Below are 24,811 nucleotides of genomic sequence, written 5' to 3'. Positions count from 1 at the left end.
TTTAACCAACAACTTCTTTACTTTAAATTTGAAGGAACAAGCCAACTGCCACTGCTCGTATTATTCTATCTGACTTGACGCAGCTTCTCAGAGAACTACAAAAATGGCTTCTGCAACTGGCCGAACGGGCCTAAATTACATAGCTGCCTTAATCTAAGCCTGAGCTTTGAGAATATAAGTATTTTATGTTTGTATATGTTTTTTCAGAATTCTATGCGCATTTACATGTTATATGTCGAGGCTTGAAATACGTTTAATGTCAATATTGATCGGTATCTGAACATTTCTGCCGGATGTTTTGATATCGTGTTGGTGTTTCACCGGCGGTGCAGCAGCCAGTCGGTTTTCCAGTAGGAAAAAGCGCCAACTTCTGCGGCACCGTGGTCTGAATTGACAAACACTCTGTAAATGGCTTTAAGGCTGGATATTCCGTAAAATATACTCAACTTCAGTCTGGGATGACTTTTTTAGGTAAGCGTGCAAAGATTTAGAAACAGTATGAATTTTTGAGAGTTGTTTTTTTCTTGAAGTGAACAGTTAGAAACGGCGTGTTGGCTGTTTTCTCCTCCCACTTCTTCACCGCTTCGTTTTGACCCAGTTTTATAGCCGTGTTGTCTACAAACAGTTCAACAACACCAGTTTATTATGCGATATTCTCTTCTTTGGAGTTACTTCCTAAAGCTGTAAACATAACGGCTGCTAACGTAAACTGCTCTGTTCTACATGTTGAGGGGGCGCAACGAAAACAAGCGAGTAAGTTAGCGTTAGCCAGCTAACATGTTATATAATGTGTCGTTCAGTCGGTTACTGGTTTAAGTTAGACTTTGAAAACCTGAGTTGCCTACAATAATTACATCTATCTAGTGTTGTCGTTCATAACTGCGTAGTATTCACTTAACTACGGTATGTGCGTAGAGAGTTTCGTTTTTGAACTCTGATGGCGCCCATTAAAATGTTGTTGTTTCCTTTTCTTGCCAGTGAGGTGCGCTGTTGCATCTCCGAAGTGAAAATCACCCTCAAGACTCCGGGAGAAAAAAAAAAAAAAAAAAGATGCCAGGTCTGCAAGGTGAACACGTTGTGGCGGCGCAGGGGAGCCCCATCAAGAAGAGCAAACTGTCTCTGAAGTTCTTCCAGAAGAAAGAAACCAAACGGGCTCTGGATTTCTCTGAACCTCAAGCAGATGAAGCCAAATCAGTTGAACCAGTGGAGCCTGAGCCAAGGTGAGCATGTGATGCGGTCATAAAAGTGCAAAACACTGCTTTATTATGCACCTTGTTGATTCACAGTATGTTTGACTGGCACGTACTGAGCAGGAGGAAACCTGTTGCACAAACAAATCATTCTCAGATTCAATAATTATATTACTTTCACATGTCAAAATAATGTAAAATTAAATATATAGACAGTTTCTCAGCCTTGTTGTTGACATCCTGACCTTATATTTTGTATTTATTTTTGTGTTTATTTATTTGACAGGGACAGTGCACATTAATGAACATTGCTGTAAATATGCCAGTTTGGTAGGGTAGTTTTCTTCTGGCCAGATGTCAAAGCAGGCTCCTTACAAGTAAACAAAAGAACAAAAACAAGATCAAGATAAAACCACAGTTATTGAAATAGAGTGCAAGCAGCAACTCATGACAAAACAATGATAAAACTGATATGTGATATTAGAGAATGGTAATATTAATATAAGCAGGCAGTAGCCAAAGAATTATATAGTACATCAAGCAAGCAACAGGACAACATTAAGGAGCTTTTAACAAATATTAGTTGAGTCAAGCAGGCAGTACAGAGTCATATAGAAGACGAAGCGAGCATCACATATGTGAAACAACACGTGAATCACACTGGGACAGCTACACAAGAAACACAAATCCCAACAGACAACACGTACAAGTACAGTAGTTGGAGAAACAAAAGACAAGTTCACAGACAGACTGACAATAACAAGGAGGCAGCAGCAGCAGAGAGGAAGTCATTTTTAGTGCTGACAGATTTGACTATCAGTGAGTGGCTGTTTTAAATGAGAGCTAAGTGACTGGTATGTGTTGAGCTCTCTGATGTGTGTTGGAATAGAGTTCCACTCTTGTGAGGATCTGATAGATATTGATATTGATTGAAACCGTTGGTGATTAATTTTCTGTCAGTGATCAACTAATTGTTGCAGCTCCGTACTGAATACTTGATGACACATGAATAATCTGGCGTTTAAAAAGTTAAAAGTTGTGTTGGAAACATGTAGGTGAGGTCAGGAAAGTTTTAACAAGAAACAATGTGATTATTATCTCAGCTCACAAAAAGGCAGCTGATCATGTTTTCTTCCTGCTTCCAAATAAATGTGCTCATGCATCTTTACTGCTGATGATATTTTTTTTTAACGTGAAACTTTGTCGTTGTGTTTTTTTTTTTTTGTTCAGCAGCTGTGATCAGATGGTTCCTGGTCCGTCTCCATGTCCGACCTCGCCCGGCCTGCTGCTGCCATGTGAGAAGAGAGAGAACTTGGTGCCGTTTGTGGGGCTCAACAACCTGGGCAACACCTGCTATTTAAACAGCGTCTTACAGGTCGGTCATTAAAGGGACGCTCTTGTTTTATTCAACATTTGTATTTGAATAAACAAATCAAAAATGAGCTTTGTTAACTCGGACTACAACCTTTAGAAGCGTCTGCACATTCTGCATGTTAGACATTCAGATCTTGTTATATGTATCGACAGATTCACAGACATTGGAGGTTTTAATCACACATTCAGGCAGTTGTGTGTTCTTCTCTGCAGCTCCTGTTCACATATTGTATGTTTCTGTAGCCTTGTAATATGTGTTCGGAAAACTCTCCCTTTAAGCTACAGTTTAGAGAATAAGGTAACATCAGATGCAGGCAGGGAGCTTTTTAAAAATGTGATTACTTTAGCAGCGGTATTATTATTGTATACTGCAGGATTTCATCCAGGATTTTGTTTAGGTGGTGTAGTGAGCTGCCATCTATCCTGACACATTTTGTCCTGTATTTAATTCAGTTTGTAAATAACTAAACAACAGAAACTCTCATACCTCTGATTTTTCTCCCTAAAGGTTAATGTTTTATCTCCTAAAAGTGTTATTATATAGTGTGATGTTAGTGGAAGTGGTCCTTGTTTAAAGTTGGCCTATTTGCTAGAAGACATTGAGGGAATCCTCGTATTGTATAAAAGTTTGTTAATGTCACAATTAGAGCTGCAACGATTAATCGACTGACAGAAAGTTCATCAGCAACTATTTTGTTGACTGGAAAATTGTTTTAGTCTCTTTTTAAAGCAAAAATAGCAACAAGTTGCTGGGTTCAGCTTCTCAAGTGTGAAGATTTAATGACTTTCTTTGTCATACATGATGGCAAACAAAACAAGACATAAACCTTTGACTCTGGGCAGTTATAACAGCATTTTATTATTATTTACAGATTTTATGGACAAAACAAAATTTAAAAATATTTAACAGGTTAATCAAGCTGTAGGATCATGATGTGATTCAGTACAAAGCCAATTAAACGTTAATGCTTAGCTTACCCATCACTGTGACTCTCTGCTGTCTCTTTGACATTGTGATCAGTGACAGACGACAATTATCCTTCTAAATATAAAAATAGCGATGTCACACTGGATGCCTTTTTGTTGTGTGTGTCACTTAAATTTGTCATCCATGAGACACTAAACAAGAACAACATCCTGCCCAACAATGATACCATTCTTTTTTTTTTTAAAGATATGTTTTTTTGGGCATTTTAGCCTTTGATGGACAGCTGATAGTGTAGAAGCAGACAGGAAACGGGGGAGAGAGAGAGAGAGAGATGTGGCATACACTGTAACCATTCAGCTACCAGGGCGCTACACTGAGGAAGGACTTTTTTTTTTTTATGTCTCCATACTGTATGAGTTCCTTGTAAAGGAGTCAGGATAAAAACGTAGTTTTAAGACTAATCATGTTGTTGTCTGATTGCTCCTGCAGGTGTTGTACTACTGCCCGGGACTCATGGAAGGCATAAAGAAACTGTACAACCTGTCTAAAAAGAAAGAAAAAGCAAAGGAAGAAACCGATAAAAGTGAAGAGGTCAGTGCAATTCAGATAACGTTTCACTGCTTACAAACAATGGCCTCAGTTCAATCAACACAGATCAATAATCATTATACACTTTGCACATGTAGTATTTTACTGCTGCATTGTTCAGGGGTTACTGTTACTGTGTCCAGAATGCTTTTGGAAAACACTGATATTATAGACCATTCATTTATCTTATTTTATCAATCTTTTTATTTTATTCGATCCTTCATTTTCATTCTCAGCAGACGGAAGGTTTAGCAGAGTCCCTGCCGGCTCATATTGAGCTCCTAGGGAGTTTCAACAGTCTGATAACATCAGTGGAGCAGCTGCAGTCCAGCTTCCTACTCAACCCCGACAGCTTCAGTGAAGGCGAGCTCGCCACGCCGCCTCGTAAAATACTACACACACTCAGGTAACGATGTCAGAGCTGTTTTTAGATGGTTATTCAGACTTTAAAATCGTTATTTCTCTGTCCATCGACTCATTGTCAGCTCTACATGTGTGTTGCAGGCAGCTGAACCCCATGTATGAAGGTTATCTTCAGCATGATGCCCAGGAAGTTCTGCAGTGCATCCTGGGATACATCCAGGAGGCCTGTGACACCATCAGGAAGGAGCAGCAGTCGGAGAGGGAGGCCGATGACGTGACAGAGGTCAAAACGGAGGACGGCGCCCAGTTGTGCTCCGGCAGCTCCGCGACAGAACCCAAAACTCCCGAAGAGGAGGACGGCCAAGTCAGCGGCAAGAGAAAGAGCGACACCGAGGTGGGAAACGCCAAAAAGAAGCCAAAAGCTGCCAAGGCGAAGAAATCGGATTCAGAGGAAGACAGCGGTAATAGAAATAAACCCTTCACCCGCTCCAAAAGGAAGTCCTCCAGTGAAATTACAATAGACAGCACCCAGGACAAAGACGGAGAGCAGGAAGAGGCGGATGAGAGGATGAAGAAGCAGGAGAAAGGAGAGAGCGACAGCGAGGGGAAAAGTGAAAAAGCATCTAAAGAGGCAGACGGGAAAAGACAGAAGAGAGCTAAACTGAGCTGGCTGAGACCTTCAGGGAATCAGCCCAGCATCTTCTCCAAGTTCCGCAGCGTGGGGAAGATCACCTCCGGGACTGTGAAGAACCAGACGAAAGCAGAGCAAGAGAACGAACCGACGGACGACAGAACCGAGAACGAGAAGAGCAGTCGAGAGCCGTCGCCCCAAAATATGAATGAAGACAAAAAGGCAGTGAAACATCAAGGTAAGAGACAGTGCAAGGGACGATTCAATGAGTTAAACTGATAAAATACAGGATCATAAACTGGATAAGTTGATCAACTATTTTTTGAAAAATTATTAAAAGGGGATTTTGGAACTTTGTCCACAAAGTTTTCATCCCTGAGGAACTTTGTTGTCACAGCCTCTAGATCAGGCTTCTTGATTAGCAATTATTTTCATTTTCATTGATAAGTTGTTTGGTCAGAAAATGGTGATAAATGTTAATCACCGTTTCTCAAAGCCCAAGATGACGTCCTCAAATGTCTTGTTTTGTCCCAACCAACAGTCCCAAAGATATTCAGTTTACTTTCAGAGAAGACTAAACAAACTAGAAAATATTCACATTTAAGAAGCTGGAATCAGAGAACTTAAGTATTTTTTTTTTCCTTTTTAAAAATGAATCAAAATAGTTAATCAGTCATCAAAATAGTTGACAAGTTATTTTCTGTGAATTGACTAATGGACCAATCAACTAATTGTTGCAGCTCTAAGACCAAGTCACCCCTCCTCATTACTGAACACCTGGAAAAACTAGCAAGCCACAAAGAGTGTTGTTACTATGACAACCGGCAACTCGAGTTGTCATTAGCTGAGTATTGCTGCATATTGAACATTTTTAATAGTGATTTTATAATTTTTTTTGAAAAATATTATAACTTCTTATGTTTTAATACATTTGAAAACATAACAAAACATTATTGTAAATGTCACCTCAATTTTATATTGTGAAATGATACAATCAATGTAGAATGAGATTTTTAAAAAAAAATTGTGCTTCACCCATGACGCGTCCTCCAGGCATCCCAGTGGCACTTTGGGAACCACTGCTCTAGATGAAGCCCTAAAGAACAAAGTCCCCCCCCCTTTCCCAAGTAAAGCTGTTTCTGTGTGATGATTGTCCACAAGGTTTCAAAATAACCTTTTAATTGATATTGAAATGAGTGTTGTTGTTCTTCTACTGGATTATTTCATCTTAAAGCAGTTTGAATGTAAGAAAGGAAGACTGATAAGTGAGACTCTTGTTTACTGGATGTAACCTCTGCTCTGGGAAATCAGTCAGTTTATACGTGACATCAGACATAAAACAAGACACATCACTCAGCCACGTCTCTTGTGTTTGTGTTGCATTCAGAGGGCCTGGACCTGATGGAGCGCTTGTTCCAGGGCCAGCTGGTTCTGAGGACTCGTTGTCTGGAGTGCGAGAGCTTCACAGAGAGGAGAGAGGACTTCCAGGACATCAGTGTCCCAGTGCTGGATGACCAACCCAGCAGCCCTGACGACCTCTCTGAGGGTGAGGATTTATACAACTGTTTATTTTTAAATCATAATTGGTTCTTTCATTAATAAAGACACACACACAGTCAAAAAAGGAAGCACCAGTAATATAATTCACTGATAGATCACAGCATGCATTGTGCTAAACTATTTTATTTATTGTTGGTAATTACTTAACCTTGCTGTACAGTCCAGACATGTATGTGAATCCTACCGGTTTCAGTTTTCTGAAGTATTTATTCACACAATCAAATCTTGTTTTGCATGTCAAGAAAAAAAAACTTTGGCAAATTCAAATGACAGAAAAGTATCATGTGATAAAAATAAACCTTTATTTTTCTTTCCAAGTGACAAAGCAGACAAAAAAAGTCATATTTGCTCTTTCTTCCCAGTCTCTCCAGATCCGAAACCAGAGCTGAAGACTCTGAAATGGGCCATTGCCCAGTTTGCGTCGGTCGAGCGCATCGTTGGAGAGGACAAGTACTTCTGTGAGACCTGTCATCATTACACTGAGGCTGAGAGAAGTCTTCTGTTTGACAAAACTCCTGAAATCATCACCATTCACCTGAAGCGCTTCTCTGCCAACAGTCTAGAGTAAGATTCAACTTCTGCTCTTCACTTTTCTGCTTATTTCAGTCTTTTTTTCTGAGTCAATTTTTAAAAATCTGTTTTTAACACTGCAGGTTTAGTCCTGTCCCACAGTACACTCAATTCCATAGTTGGTCAGCTGCCCTCAGTTCTTCTCATGAGAAAAGGATCATTTTTTAAAAAAAGAAGCAAATTAATTAAAATAGATTTTCATCTTTTCTTTTTTTTTCTCATCCCTGCACCTCTAAAAGTTGTTAATCTTTCTGAAAGACGCTATTGAGATCAAACTAAATGTTGAGCTGAAACTGATATTATTTTCATTATCAATTATTCTGTTGATTTGTTTTCTTGATTAGTTGTTTGATCCATAAAATGTCAGAAAATGGTTGAAAATGTTGCTCACTTTCTGCCAAAGCCCAAGATTCAACCTTAGACTTTTCGTTTTGTCCCGACCAACAGTCCAGTTTAAGAAGTTTACTATCACAGCAGACTAAAGAAGCCAGAAAATATCCATATATAAGAGGCCATATTACTCCTTTTCCACAAGTTAACACAGTTCCCACAGTTCACAGATAAAACGTATCTGACATACTTCGGTCATCCCGTCTGAACAGCCCTGTTCACAACGGCTGGTTTGAGTACCCGTCCAAACGCCTCACATTACTTGCGTGAGTTTGACCACGGGATAAACTGTGTTTATTCATCCCAACCAGCGCAGCGATGTTACTGAAGCTCAGCCATAATTAACCTAAAATAAACTTGGGATTTTGCTGTGATTTAATTGCAATAAACGGATCAAACGGATGCTGAAATAACAACATCATGATGCCAATTTGTAAAAAAAAGCCTCAATTCATCCTTTGTCAAGTCTGTCCACAAGACGACAAGTAAACAACTAAGATGTTTATTTTTGATGATAGCAACCGAGGTGGTGTGTGACTCCAGTGTTAGCTCTGGATAGGTTAAGAAGCATGATTTAAGATAAATCCCCAAATATTTAAAGAATAAACTCCCGCTGGTAAACTGCTCCGGATCAGAGCAGAATCAGGTGTTTATTCCTCCAGTGGACTAAATAAGTGGACTTAACTATATGAATAAATAGAAAATAATTTTCTCATGCTGTTAACTGTGATGAAGCTTGGTATTACACAGGAAACGTCTCACCTAACTGTCCAGATTTTTGAATACGACAACTGTGACTCATCTCCTTGTTTGTTTTCCCTCTAGGCTGGACCCCTACATGGGTCTGTCCAAAGTGAACACTCCCTTACAGACCCCTCTGACCTTGTCTCTGGAGGAGTGGTGCACCCGTCCCTCCTCTGCTAAAGGTCAACACTATCAGCTCTTTGCCGTGGTCATGCACAGCGGCGTCACCATCAGCAGCGGCCACTACACCGCCTACGTCCGCATGTCCGATCTAAAAGACGTGAAGCTCTGGCTGCGGGACGGAAAAGAAACAGAAAAGGAGGAGGAAGAGGAGAGTAAAGAGGGGACGCAGGTGAAAGATGAAGCTCTGGACTACGACGATGGCGAGGTGTCTTTCAGCCTGAACGCGCGGGGACAGAGAGGCGCTAGCTTCAAGACGGGAGGCAAGAAGCTGTCAGAGGGTGGCGTCGGACTCTTGGGAGGCCAGAGGAGTTTTTCTAGTTATGACCTCGGGAACGGCGGCAGCAAGCACGCAGATAAAGCAGCCGGCAGCGGGACGACGGAGGGATCGAAACGGAGAAAAAACATTAAGAGCCAGAGCCAGAACGCTGAAGCAGGACTTAAAAAGGAGCCTGAGGCCGGAGATGGAGCGGAAGCATCGGGGGCTTCCTGCGGCGGGATCGAGGCCACGGAGCAGCAGGCTTTGAGCAACCTCCTCGAATACGAGGGCAAATGGATGCTGTTTGACGATTCAGAGGTGCGTTTGTTTGAGGAAGAGGACTTCCTACGAGCCTGCTCTCCCGAGACGTGCTCCTCTTCCACACCTTACCTGCTGTTTTACAGAAGAATGCCTGAGCCCGGACACTGACACGAACACGAGGGCTGCTGTTGACTCAGGGGGTCGCGCCAAGTCAGGTCTTTATTATTTTGTCATACTTCAAAACAGTGCCAAAAATACTGTGGCTGCCATATTAAGCTCCTCATATTGCAACAGTCTGGTCTCACTGTGAACGAAGGCTGTTCAATCCTTCTCATGGACTCCCCTCAAAGATCTCTGGGTTAAAAAGTCATATTTTACAAATACTCAGACAGAAGAGGGGTTTCATTTTCTATGTACCAGAAATGACTTTGGCTATTTTGTCTTTTTTTTTTTTTATGTGACTGCCTCGCCTCTGTACACTGAATACGGGGGCTCGTCTTTTTGCTGTTTGTCTGTACTTTTATTCTACTTTCCTGGACACTGGCTTTAATACTCTCAGTGTCTGTAACATGTTCTGTTTTTTGATTTTGTTTTCTCAGTTATTTGGTTTGTATTGGTCCTTTTTTTTTTTTTTTTTACAAATTGGAAAAAGCACTTTTGAACTAAAACTTTGAGTGAAAATGCAAATGTTCCGGAAAAGTTTTTTTTTTTGTAGCTGGAAGCTTTTCTATATCACATTAATTTGCATTTACAAGAGCCTGTGGGTGCTGTATATTTGGAATGAATTTCTCAACTGTAAAGTCAAATAAAAACACAAATCCATCCATTTTCATAAGGTTAAGGAGAACATGTGCCACAGACATTTTTTTTCCTAAATATTTCCTTTATCAGCTTTTATGAAAGTTTATCCTTTGCACTGATCCCTTGTTTTTTTTTTTATACAAACATGATCACGCTTTTTCTTGTACATCTCAAACCTAAAGATTTATGCATCTATGCTGGAGAAACTTACGGTGTTGGACTGATTGATAACAGTAACAATAACAGCAGATATTTACAAAAACAGACTAAAATGTCAAGCATCTAATATATGCAAAGCTTATACTGAACACGTTGGATGGCACAGTCAATGCTCAAAGTTCATGCAGGGTGCAAAATGAAGGTATCTAAAAATTTAAAATTTCTTATGTAAGATATCAGATTTTTAATAAGATACATTTAGCAAGTTTAAGAAACACTGCATCACTTTTTGAGCTTGCAAACCAGGATCTGAGTCCGTTGTTTATCTCATTTAATTCAGTCAGTCGATGACTTCACTTGTAATTCTGTTCTCATGCTGTGAGGAGAAGGAAGAGTCAGAGACCGGAGGGTTTTTAAAACCTGCCGAGCAACGTAAACAAGCGAGACTCTGATTCCCACAGCATATGACCTACCTCCAGTTCTGTTTCTCTACTTGTTCTTTCAAAGAAGACTATCTGTCAGGAAGTTAATTAATGGAAAAAACAATTAAGCAAGCACGAAACAAATTTAAGCCATAATCACGACAAGATTTGAGCACACTGGGACGGATTTAAAAGAGCAAAACAAGTTCAAATCACAAGAGAACAGAATTACAAATGTCTTAAGTGAAAAGGGGAGGGATTTGGTCGTTTCCTCACAGCTACATATCGCTAGTTCTGACAGTTTGTATCTGAAGTCTTTAAGCTCCAGCTGAAAATGGCACAAACCGTTTGGCTCTGAATGAAAGTGCTAAAGTGCCGTCCTAATGAGCTCAACCTTCTACATAATGTCAACTTCTTTCCCCACTTGCTCATTTTTCCAAACAACTGAAATAAATTTGACCCCAACAACTGGATTTGAACATGCATTTTGGACACATTAGCCAAAAAAAGTTGTGTTTAGAATCTGTTAAAGGTGCAGTGTGTAGAATTTAGTGACATCTAGTGGAACAAACTTGGCAGAAATGGAATATAATATTCATAAGTATGTTTGAATTAGTGTTTAATCACTTGTAAATAAGAATTGTTGTGTTTTCGTTACTTTAGAATGAGCCCTTTATATCTATATACAAAGGGAGCGGGTCCTCTTCCACGGAGCCCGCTGTGTTGCACTGCCATGTTTCTACAGTAGCCCTGAACGGACAAACCAAACACTGACTCTAGAGAGGGCCTTTCATGTTTTTTTTCACAAGTTTCGCAGCCACCTTAGATTCTCTTGAGAAAACTGAAAGATCTGAAAGTAAATTCACACAAAACCAGGATTGTTTTGCAATCAAGAATCTATCTTTGTGCACGCTCAAAAAAATGACTGATGAATGAAAAATATTGTTCTAAGTTCTTACTTTACAGTTTGAAATATCTCTATAAAGGTGTTATTGTTCCTCTCAGGTTCTGAGTGTTTAGAAATCTAATCACGGTTTCAGGGATTCAATCAGTTATAATTAAGCTCTGGTTCATAATTAATACACTATTGGTCATTATCAGTTTTTCAGTATATACTACACACACTACTTACATATCTGGGAAAAGTTTGCTCAACAAGTTCTGGAGTTTTAAGTGCTAACAGATGTGGTTTAATATAACGTGACACCATCCCCAGTAAGTGTGTTGACTCCTTTAAAATGTACCTCATTCCAGCTGTAATTATATTAATGTTGGCAGGTTTGTAATATAAGCAATAAAGTTTTTACCTTCACGTCCTCTCTGGCAATCCTTATTCACATCCTACTGATTTGTTGTCTCCAACATAACATAAATCCTACATAAACACAAAAATGAACACGTTAAAAAGGAGCGAGATGATCACCAGCATACACCAGCTGAACATTAAAATATTTATTTAGTAAAATATTTAAAATAAACAAAACAAAACTACATAAAATTATACAAGGATGTTTAAAGTACCTAACTTTGAAACATTGTCGCTTGAACTAAAAATGATAAAGCATCATGATAAATAATGGTACAATTTTTTGCATGTTTTCAATTTTTTTTTTTCTTCTCCCCCCGTTTGAATTACATAAACTTTCAAGTTGTAAAATGCATTGCTACACAGTAATAAAAAAGTGCACACATGAAATTGAATACAGATTTTTTTTTTCTTTTGACACGTCGTACATAATTAAAAAGACACCTTGACTTTTAAAATCGTACCTTTTCTGCAAACACTTGTTAAAATTTGGCGGGAAGATGTGTTTTTTTTTGGCACTTAATCAAACCAATAAAGGGATCGCAGCGTATTCTTCATATTTAGTGGATTATTAAGTTTACAGCCAGCAGATTTCTGTTTCTGTTGGCTAACATTGTTTTAAGTAGCATTTTTGGAAAAATATAAATACTTGTTCTCTACTGTGGGTAGCAAAGAAAAAAATTCTAAAGGCCAAGGTATCCCTTTAATCTTTTAAGATCCACTTGTTCGTCCCTCTGATTGCGTAACAGGTTGTCTGTAAACAAATTAAGACACTGGAATGACGTACCAAGCTGCAACACTTTTAGCCTTTTCTGTTAACTCTCAGAATCACTGACCAACCTTGAAGAAACACTCCTATTTACACTTGAGAATAAATTAATATTGCAATTTCTGGTATGTGTGTGTTCTCTTCATCTTCAAATGTCAAGTTTGCGAAGACTCATTCTGCTGAAGGAATCTCTGAAAACAGAAAAGAAAAACACGTTTTTACTTACATGGCCAAAAAGATCTGATTTCCAACTTTCTTCTAGGACTTAAAGTTCAGTGATTTTGGCTCAGATGTTTTCAAACTGAGTTGAGGGCGGGAGAGATGAGTCAAAGATGCTGAGTGAAGGTGAATGGACGGGTGATGACATGCCGGTATTCTAAAAACTTACATCTATTTAAAACTCCTACTTTGGCTGATTTATCAACTATTATTTCCATTTTGAAGACCAAATCTGGTTTGTGAGGATGGTGAGAATGTGAGGTTTTGCAAAAAATAAAACCACAATGTCCAGCAGTAACTTTAATAGTATTTTCATCCACAGTTATGTGACCCTAAAGGTTAAAAACTACAATCACTGATTATAAAAAGTGAATTTATTTATGATTTCCTCAAGTTGAATGTGTGTTTTATCTCTACTACTGTTCTTAACTGATAAACATACTTGCAAAGAAACGTTTTTCTGTTTTTCATTTCTGGCAAACAGCTGCAGCTAACTATTACATAAAATTGGCAATTGGCATTTTTGCTTGAAGAATGACTATTATAAAACGATTGTTGCCGATTCGTTTTCTGTCGATCAATTAATGGACTTATTGTTGCCGCTCTACTAAAAATACTTTTAAACTCCAGTGACCAGTGGAAACCACACAAATGACACAAGCACAGAACTCAAAACAGCATCACAAAAAGACCAAAACTACCTTGTCAAGCTGTCCGTTTGCTGCGTGATATTTACAGAGCAAAAACAAAGACTGGTTTAATTTACAATCCAAAACATTAGTGCACTCACACGGTGGTTCTCTCTCAAACAAATACACACATAGAAACAGTGCCCGCGTCCAGTCCTACCTGTGTGAGTTGACCTGCAGGACAGGTTTATAAAGCTGAGGGATCTTTCTGTTGATGAGGGGCTGCAGCGACTCCTTCAGGCGGTGGTAATTCCTCTCCAGCTCCCTCTGGTACTCCTTCTGGTCTGGACCGATCAGGCTCTTGTTCTTACGCAGGGCATCTTCACACCTTTGGGAGGAATGTCCATGAAATACGTTGCAGGCAAGTGAATTCTGCGCTACATATCTGCTTGTTTTTTAAAAGAAGTATCAGCTAAATCAAAATGAACAGTGACTGAAATAGGCTGCACATCAGACAACTGCACCGACAGCAGCGTTTTGATTTATCACATACAGTCAAAATATCCCTTTTTCACAGATAATTTTCATTATTTCTTAAAGATTGTTCTCTCATAATTATGTTCTTCTGTATTAAAGCTCGTGTCCCTCTGACTCCAACACGCTGTTCACAGGTATAAGGAACATAAACAGCCCGTACCTCTTTGTGAAGTCTTTGAAGCAGAGCCGTAGCTTATTGTGGTGTCTGTATAGCTTTGGGTCACTGGGGATTTCTGACAGGAACACCTGAGCAACCTCCAGAGGACCCTGAGGAAAACAAATCATTTGATTAACAATCTATAACTTCACGTAACCTGAGAATCTTTACACATATGCAAAGAACTTATATTTGTTTTTAATCTTAAAATGTTACCTGGTTGACGGTGGTGCCCACTGATCCCTGCAGGACCATCTGCAGCATCTTGGCGTCAGCAGGGTCCTGGTGGGTGGCGAAGGCCAGCTCCTGAGTCTTCTTCTGCATGTCCTCTATCGCCACCTCGATGGGCGTGGAAATAATCTGGAGAGTGATGTAGAGACAAGTGCCTTTAGTGATATGGATGAATGCACACAGCGAGGGTTGAATGAAAAAGCTCTCTCTCATCTCTTTTATGGCCACAAAATCTCCAAAATGTCATCCCTTCCATATTTTTATTAATAATTGTTTAGGTTGACTGCCTGAGTGAATGAAACTGAAGGCTTCAGCAGGTCAGTGCCCTTCAACTTGTCTTCCAGTGAACTGGTTGTAAACTGTTCACCCACCTCCTCTTTGTGGATGATGTTGATGCGTGTCTTGATGTAAGGGAAGGCGTGGGAGGTGGTGAGGATGGTCTTGCGTTTAAACTGTTCGTGCAGGTCCCCGTGGGCCCGCCCGTCCAGAGTGAAGGGCGTGCAGTAGACGAAACGTCGCAGGTTGTAGTTCTTGTCGAAGTAGGTGATGCGGTCCTTCATCTCATAGGTGTCGAAGTAGGGTTCCACGTACGTGATCTGGATGAATGCCTGCGGAGAGAAAGACGGTTAGGTTATTAGGTCGTGTTTCTTCAGTTCTATCGGATTCTCAGACTAAAAGCTTCAAGACTGTCAGCTTTATCCAACAATAATGTCCAACACAAACCTTATTTGGATCAAGCTTGCACTTGTCCACTGGGTTAGAGTCCTTAATGACTTCTACCTGGTCTTCTCCAAATCGCTCGCCATAGAAACCCTGAGAAGAAACACAGCACAGAGCCTCGTTAAATGTTGCTAAAAGACTATTAACAGCACATATACCTAAGAAGTAAAAATGAATAAAAAATATAGTTGAAAATGACATTCCAGCTGAGCTGTAGCTGACCTACATAATTGATGTATGTGATATCAAAACTTTTAATTGGGTCCTGGGATGAAACATTAAAAGAACATCACATATAACTTGATTGCACTTGGCATGTATTACATAATAGATCATTTCATGACACATCTTTGTGGTATTTACCTCCAGCCTGTGAGAGATTTCGGCCAGCTTGGTGATAGCGGGCTCTTTGTACACAAACTCCTGCTCGTCTAAGTCGCCGAATTTTGAACCATAAAATCCAACTCTGAAGTATGTACCAAACATCCTCTTTCCATCCTGCAGGCACAGGAAAATACATGTTGGTGCTGAGCAGAAACAGGACTTACAACCATATCTGAACAATTTGATTTTAATCCATACTTAAAAACTGTAAAAATGAAGAACTCCAAAGTATCAAAAGTCATCAGACTCCAGACAGAGATGCAGTGAAAACCATCAGCTCTTACAAGGGTGTTGCACAGTTGGAACATAATGTAAATTACAACCAAATGACAGCTTTGTTTATGTTGTTGCTCTATATTCTGATGAGAAATCCATCAAACACCCTTTAGTTCACAGTGTAAGTAGAAACAGTTCAAGGGTAAGATAAGGAAGAAAAATCATTGCTATACTGCGACAACACGTTTCATCATCCATACAGCGATCACATCCAACTGCAAACATTATACAACTAAAATACATAAAACCTGACTAATAACAGTTTAATGTAACATGTAATTTCTGTTTATTCTGCTTGTTGTGTTGCAGTCTATCGAGGTGTATAAAAGTGTTTTTAAAAGAAGTTGGTGTCAGATACGAAGCAGCCGAGAGGAGGTCAGCAGCCTCGACATCATCATCTGTATATTTAGTCAACGGTAACTAAAATCCCACAGTAAGAAGCAGGCATGACATTTTGCATCCGTTTGTAGAAGTTCCACTTTTTACAAGCTTGTTCTACAGTTTCTCCTCCTCTACAGCTGAGGACAGGCAGGCAAAGACGACAAAAGATCAGCATGAAACAAACAGCCTATTTTAAAATCACTCGTTTATCAGCCGGCAGCATATTCACACGGGTATAGAAGATTAGACTCCTAAATGGGTATAATATTCAATTAAGTGAAGTCAACATCGACTCTGACTTCTTTCATTTTGCCTGCTTTGATAAAAATAGATCAAACTGCAAAGAGGGTTGCTAAAAAGCAGCCATAGATGGCATAAATCAGCCACAGAAGTCATGAGCAGAGAAAGAGAACAGAGGAAACATTGAGAGAAAAGTCTCTGCAGAACAAAAAATGAGTCCCCCCGTCCCCCCCCCCCCGCCCTCAACCAAACCCTGACCTGAACCCCTCCAAACCAAAAACCCAAACACCCCATTATATCAAAGGAATGTCCGGCGTTAAGAAAAAATCATCAAATGCAGAAACTCACACTTTTGTTCTGCACAGATCTCTCTACTTGGAAAGAGCATCCAGAGAGCAGCACCACATTAAAGTACATAAAGTCAGGAAGTACAGCATGTCTGACACAGTCGTGAGAGAACGAGTGTGTATGTGTATGTATGTACGACAGGAGAAAGACAGAAACTGCTGATGAATTGAGGAGTTTTGTATTCGACTTCTAGTACACGATAATCAAATAAACCCTTTTCTTAGCTACGTGTTTGATGCAGATCTAAAAATAAATAAATGATGTACTTCCACTTCAACTGCTGACTTCAAAGAAATTAAAAGCAGGAATTTAAGAAGCCCTGAAAACTAAGAAACTTACCACAAGACACAATTAAGTAAAGTGGGAAGGAAGGGTCGGCAACCAGGGAAATCAAAAAGGAGAAAACAGAACAAATTTTAATCAGGATTGGGTTCCTCCAGAGAATTTCAAAAAACAACACAAACACAAACTAACACAAAAAAAAAAGATGTCATCATCACCAACAGCAAAATGATCTCCATTGACTTAGAGAAAGGATCTAGACCATGCAAAGGCAGACAGTTACGAAGAAAAAAAACAAGTCAGAAAGACAAAGAAGTGAGAAATAAAGATCCACAACCTTCAGAAACACACCATGCACTTTCAGTGCGGTTCCCAAAAAGGAACGAGGAGCGCTCTGTCCGATTCATGCAACAAACCATGAGAACTTAGAGGTTAATACTGTTAACGAAAGAAAGCAAATGGATGAAAAAAATAAATAAAATCAGGGGTCGATTTAGTTTGAACTATAAAAGAAAGGGCAAGAATAAGAACTAATCAAAATCAAAAGGGATAAATCAAGTAATCCTGAGATTACTGTGAGTTGAACCCTCTTGGAAAAAAAAAAACCTGACTGCCTCAAAAATTTGGTTTCCAGCTTCAAACCAATGCAAGTTTTTGCGACACCTTATGTTTTCAAAGGCTCATTTAAATTGTGTGTGGAAAGAATGACCCGTGACTAAAGCAGGGAGGCTAGCAGATAAAAACAGTGCACTGAAATCGAGCCCTGGGTTTGAAGATGAGATGAGATGAAGTGTGACAGTGGGACGATGCCAGTCGTGATGAGTGTGTTCTGACTGACACACCAGCAGACAGACAGGAGATGAGGACGGGGGAGAGTGCGGATTGTGCGGGTGATGCATTCACTGGAGACTTTTATCATTAGTGTCAGACACTGTGGCTCCCATGCACAGCCTACCAACACTGTCAACGTTAAAAAAAATAAAACACAAGCTCCTCTTGCACAGTGAGAGGAAGGAGGCGACAGGAAAACAGTGAGGGTGTTGCTGTGTGTACACAGCAGGTGTCCCCGGTGGGGGCAGACAGTTAACATTGTCTGCAGGTGTTAATGGATTGGATGTATGTAACAAAGCATAGAGAGCAACAGGATGCCCACGGCTAGCAAATAAAAAGATGAAGAGTAGATAAAAAATATATAAAGATAAACAACATGAGCAGGGCCAAGCAGGAACCGTTTAGCTACCTACCTCCCAGCCAGTACTCTGTGTGACAAAGAGAATACAGGACATGTGAACGACAACACACATACACCCCCCCCACACACAGTGTAAACACTCACACACGGTGGTGTTACAGCGAAGAGGACCGACTCTTTGAATTAGTTACTAGCAGTCGAACTGGAGCGCAGAGCGACTGGCCTCTGATGAAAATATGAAAACTTTTTTCTCAAGCAAACATTTTATTTTTATAGAATGAAGCATTTTTTTTTGCCACCAAGAAAAAAAAAACACAACTGGAGTCTCTTCCCACATCTCATGCATCCTCAGTTTCATACTTTACAAATATAATAAAGCATGCAAGGTATCTGACAAAGTATAAATAAATAAATAAATAAGTACACTGGGATTAAAAATGCCAAATAATGAAATCATGCAAAGCTGTGTCTGTGTAAAAGCTAATGTTTATGGAAACATCAGTACATATTTTCCAGGATATTTTCAGTTGTGTTTGGTGTCCAGTTATCATTTTACTTGTATGAAGACCATGATAAATGCAAAGTGCTCTGGAGCATTGAAGATGAGAAGTGTTGCTAACGGTCCTTTGCACTTAGTAGCCTGTTGTGTTATTGATCTCATCGCAGAAACTTAACCTTTCTATACTGCTTCATAAATATGAAAAAAAAAAAAATCTAGTTTGTAACCTCATATAACCCAGATGTGATCATTTCATAGCAGGAAACTCAACATCATATCTGGGTTACATTTAACTTCTTTTCTCTTCTGGTTCCTGTATAAATCCAGAAGCAGCTTCACACCTTCAGCTACTGGAGCATAGAGAGGAGAGCTACACCGTATATATGTGTGTGTGTGTGTGTGTGTGTGTGTGTATTTACCTGATGAACAATTTTGCCAAAGGCTTCCTGTAGTTTACCATGAATGGTGGCTAGCTTCTTTGCATCTCTGTTGGCTTCATGGATAGGGATCAGTACCTTGTACACTTCATTTACCGCCTCGTACATGCCGGCCTGAAAGGGAGCGCAAGACAAACGTTAATGTGGTAGAAAAAAAAAAACCCCAAAACAACACACAACACCTTAAAAACACAACTTAGGATCACTTGACAAGTTACATGGGCATCTGACTTCAGCCTTTGTATTGTATGTTATGTGTTGAATAGCTTCTGTAAAGAAGATTTTGGATAAATAAACCTCTGAATGCAATTTTGTTTTCATAAAAATGTTTCTTACTTGCTCCAAAATCCCTGACTTGATCTATAGCATCCTTGTCAACATCCATATATCTAACAACCCATCTATCCTTCATTTATTCTCACCATGGAGAAAGAGGCAGCAGCCTGCTCCAGGAGTCCCACGAGGCCGATTTCAGTGAAGTATTTCCCTGAGCAAATGCCCTCCTCATCTGGGGACACCACGTCATCAGAGACAGCAGATTCCTCCAGCACATTGGAGGAAATGTTCTGGAGCACGTATGCACAAATACAAGAAAGGTAATACAAGTACACACATTAGTGTACATTTCTCGTGCTAAAAAGTACAGGCTGACACACACACACACACACACACACACATTACAGCTATCCAGAAATGTCCTTACCTGGAAGGTGACACAACCGACAGGTAGATACTTGCGGTCCTCCAGCATGCTCAGGTATTCTGCTACCAAGGCAGCGCTGTGCACCAGACACTGGGCGGCCTCAGCGTGGTTGTTCCTCTCCGAGTGTTTTCCAGCCATGTTCTGGAGCCATGTTAGCCGCAGGTCTGGTGATGTCTGGTAACCTTTTGCAATCCTGCAGATGGACGAGGACGACACACAACAAACCACACATGAAAGCACAAAAACAACAAGATATTGATAGTCACAGTGAATAAATGCACTTAAAAGCAATCAAGAAATGTTCCCTTGAGTCTGCATGTGTTCTGTACCTGTACATGAGATCTATGAGCATCTCAGGATCTTCCTGGTGCTCCTTCATCTTCACCGTGTCAGACAGGATCATGTGCAAGTTAAAAACAAGGTCCTGGACCTGGAACAAAAGAACAGAGCTTGAGTTAAAAAGGCTGTTTCCCAAATATTTTATCTTAAAAATAACATTAAAAAATAGTAAAAAGGAGTAAATCAGTAAAAAAAATAAATAAATCAACTATCGGAAGTAAGTTGTCAGCCAATTCACATTCTTCTCACATTCTGATTGACAATAAATGGATTAATCAGTACCTGGTCTGGAAAGGTGGTTTCCCTCAGCTCCAGGTCCTCCTCTGCGTAGGTGAGGATGGTCTTTAGAGAGCGACGCAGGAACTCCTCGTTAAAATTCTGCGATGTTCCCACGAGCGAGGACAGAGACATGGTCACCTGCATCTTCACCCTCGCGAAGTTCTGAGAGTGCAACAACAAAAAGAAGAAAGTTTTGGCCAAAAAAAAAAAAGTTTGATCAAGTCAACCAGTGTTTAATTGACAGATGTGCAGATGTCCTTTCTAACTTGAAAAGGTCTTTGTGTGAAAAGTGTGACATCACTATCCCAAGACAGATGATGCATGCACCATTAAGTGGGCCTGAACTGAACAACTGTGGGGAATGTTTGGTTTTGTTCTAAGAAAAACTGGAACACATTTAGGAATACAAAAACAAATAAAATTAAATAGCTATGAACTGGCCAACCGACAGTAACATTTTCATCGACAAATGTTATCCATTAAATAAAGGCAAAATACCAACACGTAACATTTTGGGTTGTAAAGTTTTAGTTCTATATTTTACTCACGTTGCCAATCTCAAAGTTTTGCCTCATGAGGAGGTAGAGGGAGGCGCTGGCGTGGGCCCTGATAGTACTGATGCTGCTGCTGCAGCTCCTCAGCAGTCGCAAACACAGGTCAGCACACTGCTCTGTCTCCTCCTCGAATAGCAGTTCAGGAAACTACACAGGCAGAGAGAAATACACCCAAATTGAAACAATATAGACAAATATATTAAGTGCAAAGTCCTAAAAGACAATGTAAGGATGAAAGGAAATAAAGAACTTTAATAGAAAGTCTAGTAGTCTCACCTTAGACACCAGAGCCCTCTGTGTGGCAAAACAGTGCTGGAGGTAGAGGGCGCTCTGGTTGCAGGCCATGCTGTGGAGCAGCACCTTCAGCACCCCACCCAGGATACTCTCCTTAGACTCTGTCACTGATACCGTCTGGAGGAGAGAGGGTCGCATTTACAGTTATTATAGGAGCACACAGGTGATCACAGCACCAGCAATGACAGACGGAACACAAACATTACAACAAAATGCAAAATTTTCCAGCTTTGGATCTGCATGTTTGGGTTTATGTATGCTTGTTAACCAAGAGATATTTGTGTGTGTACTCATACAAATTTGCGTTGTGCAAGAGGAAAATATAGAAAGCCTTGTTCGCTTGCATACCTGTACAATGATCTCCAAAGTATCGAGAATAATTAAGTTGGCCTCCGTCGCGAGGTTACCGTCAATAAGTGCTTCGTGTTCCAACTCAGCTCTGGTCCTACAATCAAGAAACCAGAAACCACAGTCACAAGATGATTACTAACTCTCAGATTGCGATGATGATGATGATGATGTACCCTTGAATGTTGCATGAGCTTCCAGTCACCAAATTCAAGCCATTGCCCATAATCACAAACAATGTAAGAGTCTTTGTGCGGAAGAAAAAGTTATGTGCAGAGTAGATTTTTCTTTTTTTTCCCTCATTTTCTTTAAGTTTAACTGATGACTATGATATTTTCATACAACAGCAGCACAAAGTTGATTAAATCTGTTTGTCTTCATCCATGTAAAAATCAAATATTGCATTGCAAGATGCCTTTTAACCTGCATGTCATACTCTTCAACCTTTTCAGACGATCCACAGCAACCACATGTAGACAGTTAGGCTACATCTATCACTTCCCTCACAGAGAGTTAAGAGGTTAAAAAGGGATAGAGGAAACTATTCTTCATTACTTAGTGAATTCACAGCTAAGTCATTCATTTCTTGTCTACAGCTGGCACACTAGGCCTGATCATTAGATATCTTCATGTCTTAAATCAGAATCTGACTGTTATTTTTCAAATCAAACAGATCATCTACAACAAACAACGACGTCTACATTTGTCTTGCTTTTTGCTGCAGGAGCAACCAGGGAAACACACGAGACGAGTCAAGAGCCCCAAAACAAGAAGCACACTGGTTAAAAAAAGCAAAACAGACCCACTGCAACCACTACCAACCCTGAGACAGACATTGTTACCGGGGGCAGGGGGACTGATTGGGATGAGGGGGGGGGGGGTGGGTTCAAGGATCAGAACCAGGATCAGGGGATCTCTGATGGTGCATTCATGAGCATGTGTGAACACTAATGTGGCCCACACGGACAAAAAAAAAACTGTAGCTGGGAAATTTTATTATTAGGAAAATTGAATGTGGACATTCATTTTGTGTCCATCGCAATGGTCAAACTTTCCACATGCGTTTGAATACACCATAATCAAGGAACTAAAGCAAAGGGGGAATTCAAAAAGGAGCACACAGCAAATGTGGACCATACAATACCTGACTGATCTGTGACTCCTATATAAACACACAGCGACATGAGAGAACAAATGGAAATTAACAGAAAACAAAGGCTGGAGCTGAATTAACAAAAGAACAGAGAAGAAAACAAAAAATCACACCCAAAAAAAAAAGCACAAAACTGTATCTTTTGTCACCATTTAACAAAAAAAAGTATAGTTCCAGTGGCATAAGATACAAAACTGTGTTTTTTTTTAAAGTGCATGCAACACAGATATCTGTAGTTGCTAGGCAAACATGGAAATACTTACAGTTGGATTTAGACTGCGATGATATTTTAAATAAATCAGATTCTGTTCATATGTAAATCCAGCAACACATATGGAAAATAAAAAATGAACAATGAATGGGCTTCAGCACGACTTGATGATCGTGATGGCGTGTATTACTGGATGGATTTGAGCTGTCGTATCATGTTTAGAGGATTAAAAGATGATCGTTTAAACACTTATTTCACACTTGAACGTTTTACGTAATGTAGTCGTAGGTGCTTCTAAAAGATTCTACTTAAAAGAAAATGGAAATGGAGCACATGAGGAGCTTGATATTTAAAGTGGGGATGAAAATTTTTGTGCGTTATGTACATCTTTCATGCAAAAATAACCTCTGAGAGTCTTGTTTAAAAGGGAACAAAAACCACAGAAGACAGTAAAATAATCGTCTTGGGGTCTCTTGGGAGTAAGTTTTTGTGAGACATGCAGTACCAGACAAAAGTTTGAACACACCTTCCCATTCCCTTGAATGAGAAAATGTTTCCAAACTTTTGACTGGTACTGTAAGTCGAGAAAATAAGAATTAGAAAAATGGATTAAGGCTAAGACAAAACATACTTGTCCATCTTCTCACTGTTCTGTCTCCAGTGGGTCATGTCCTTCCTCCAACGCAGATTCTCCTGACTGCCAAATGCGCTGCCAGATGGACTCCGCTCTGAATGGTGGTGAAAGGATTATTTGCTTTTTATTGATGGTGAAAGAAGGTGTGTACACAGTGAAACGTGACTGACTTTGGTTGAATGACTGTAGCTTTATCTACAGAACTATTGAAACATGTGTTGGAGGGTTTATGCTTTACATTTGTTAGCATGTGGTTCTTCCTGCTTGTGTGTGTGTGTGCGTCCAGGATATGCATGTGTGTCAGTGAATGCGTGAGATTGTTCCCCCACCTAGCTGTCCGCGGCTGCGTCGTACCATCTCCTGTCTCGCCCCGATGCTACCCAGTATGGCCTCCTCCAGCTTGGCCTTCATGTCTTTGGACTTCTTAAAGGTCAGGCTGTTCATTCGCTCAAACGCCTTCTTCCCCTGCATGGTGAACACAACATGGGCCTTGTATCCATGACGCAGAGGGTGAGCGGACGGATAGAGAACACAGCAGGGAAGTTATTTGCAGCAAAGCACTCAGCAAGCAAAGCAAGTTAGTAGGATAAAAGCAAATGTGCGAGCAAAGGAAAGCGAACGGCGAGCAGATAGCAGAGCGGGAAGAGCTTGAAATACACAGAGAGAAATAGATGGTTGTAGCATATAAAGTAGTAAGTTGGCGGATTTTATTATTTTATCAGCACATTCAGTAGCGAAAGCATATTAGCCGCAGAGAAACTGATGTTCGGTATGTAAGAATACAGCAGGAGTCATCCAAAGAAGATTTACAGACTTACAAAAAAGAAAGAGTGTAGTCGGTGTTGGTCTTACCTTGTACTCGAAGCAGGAGACACAGAGGTAGAGGAGATCCAGCAGGCGGTTCAGCTGGGACACTGACAGGTCTGTGAACCACTTCTGTAACACCAGCTCATCAGCGTTCTTCAGCACCCACAGCAGACAGATAAGCAGACTACGACTCGACTCGGCTGAGAAGCTTCCGTGCTGACGACTCGCCTGAGGAGATGGACCAGGAGGAGAAAAAGAACACAGAAAGAACAAAAAGAAGAGAGGTGTGATAAGAAACGACAGGTTATGGTTTGTTTAAGATTTTGGAATAATCTACAGTAGTAGGACAATTCATTATAGACAACTGTATTTTACAATTTTAGGGCAATTTGGTGATATTAAATTCTACTGTATTGTAGGAGACAAAGTATAATTAAGAGAATCACTATGTCACTAATCACT

At 40.1% G+C, this 24,811-nt stretch overlaps 2 protein-coding genes across 15 annotated transcripts in view; one reads left to right on the top strand and one right to left on the bottom strand.

The window, feature by feature from the left end:
- Nucleotides 1-159: 159 nt before the first annotated feature.
- On the top strand, nt 160-10,699 carry usp1 (ubiquitin specific peptidase 1). 4 transcript variants are annotated; one of them, XM_042417499.1, is made up of 9 exons: nt 160-471; nt 979-1,220; nt 2,421-2,565; nt 3,982-4,083; nt 4,320-4,486; nt 4,585-5,312; nt 6,462-6,620; nt 6,997-7,198; nt 8,420-10,699. In XM_042417499.1, the coding sequence occupies exons 2-9, from the start codon at nt 1,051-1,053 to the stop codon at nt 9,204-9,206; spliced, it is 2,460 nt and encodes an 819-aa protein (XP_042273433.1). In that variant the 5' UTR covers nt 160-471; nt 979-1,050; the 3' UTR covers nt 9,207-10,699. The 4 variants fall into 4 exon arrangements, with proteins under 4 accessions (XP_042273433.1, XP_042273430.1, XP_042273432.1 ...); XM_042417496.1 differs by having other exon boundaries at nt 164-471; nt 4,317-4,486; XM_042417498.1 differs by having other exon boundaries at nt 166-471; nt 2,424-2,565; nt 4,317-4,486.
- Nucleotides 10,700-11,857: 1,158 nt separating this feature from the next.
- Nucleotides 11,858-24,811, bottom strand: part of dock7 (dedicator of cytokinesis 7) — a 50,641-nt gene continuing 37,687 nt past the window's right edge. For 4 of the 11 annotated variants that reach the window (XM_042415826.1, XM_042415817.1, XM_042415824.1 and 1 more), the window contains 19 exons: nt 24,395-24,577; nt 23,872-24,031; nt 23,540-23,636; nt 21,545-21,641; nt 21,179-21,313; nt 20,897-21,049; nt 20,352-20,510; nt 20,060-20,160; nt 19,731-19,923; nt 19,450-19,593; nt 19,010-19,141; nt 18,144-18,158; nt 15,352-15,477; nt 14,992-15,081; nt 14,640-14,876; nt 14,254-14,397; nt 14,041-14,147; nt 13,564-13,731; nt 11,858-12,686 (listed from right to left, as the gene is read on the bottom strand). In XM_042415826.1, coding sequence (XP_042271760.1) covers nt 12,644-12,686; nt 13,564-13,731; nt 14,041-14,147; nt 14,254-14,397; nt 14,640-14,876; nt 14,992-15,081; nt 15,352-15,477; nt 18,144-18,158; nt 19,010-19,141; nt 19,450-19,593; nt 19,731-19,923; nt 20,060-20,160; nt 20,352-20,510; nt 20,897-21,049; nt 21,179-21,313; nt 21,545-21,641; nt 23,540-23,636; nt 23,872-24,031; nt 24,395-24,577 — 2,484 coding nt within the window. In that variant the 3' untranslated portion in view covers nt 11,858-12,643. Of the gene's footprint in view, nt 12,687-13,563; nt 13,732-14,040; nt 14,148-14,253; nt 14,398-14,639; nt 14,877-14,991; nt 15,082-15,351; nt 15,487-18,143; nt 18,159-19,009; nt 19,142-19,449; nt 19,594-19,730; nt 19,924-20,059; nt 20,161-20,351; nt 20,511-20,896; nt 21,050-21,178; nt 21,314-21,544; nt 21,642-23,539; nt 23,637-23,871; nt 24,032-24,394; nt 24,578-24,811 lie in introns of all 11 variants that reach the window. The other 7 variants (XM_042415820.1, XM_042415827.1, XM_042415822.1 and 4 more) reach the window with 3 other exon arrangements.

The sequence above is a fragment of the Thunnus maccoyii genome, chromosome 7, assembly GCF_910596095.1.
Source record: "Thunnus maccoyii chromosome 7, fThuMac1.1, whole genome shotgun sequence".
Taxonomy (NCBI): domain Eukaryota; kingdom Metazoa; phylum Chordata; class Actinopteri; order Scombriformes; family Scombridae; genus Thunnus; species Thunnus maccoyii.
This window is presented reverse-complemented; position numbering and strand designations above follow the sequence as displayed.

Excerpts from the sequence above, each read along its gene's own strand:
- usp1 (XM_042417496.1), top strand. The coding sequence starts at position 1,051 with ATGCCAGGTCTGCAAGGTGAACACGTTGTGGCGGCGCAGGGGAGCCCC. Across the intron at positions 1,221-2,420 it reads CCAGTGGAGCCTGAGCCAAG|CAGCTGTGATCAGATGGTTC; the intron begins GTGAGCATGTGA and ends TTTTTTGTTCAG. Across the intron at positions 5,313-6,461 it reads AAAGGCAGTGAAACATCAAG|AGGGCCTGGACCTGATGGAG; the intron begins GTAAGAGACAGT and ends TGTTGCATTCAG.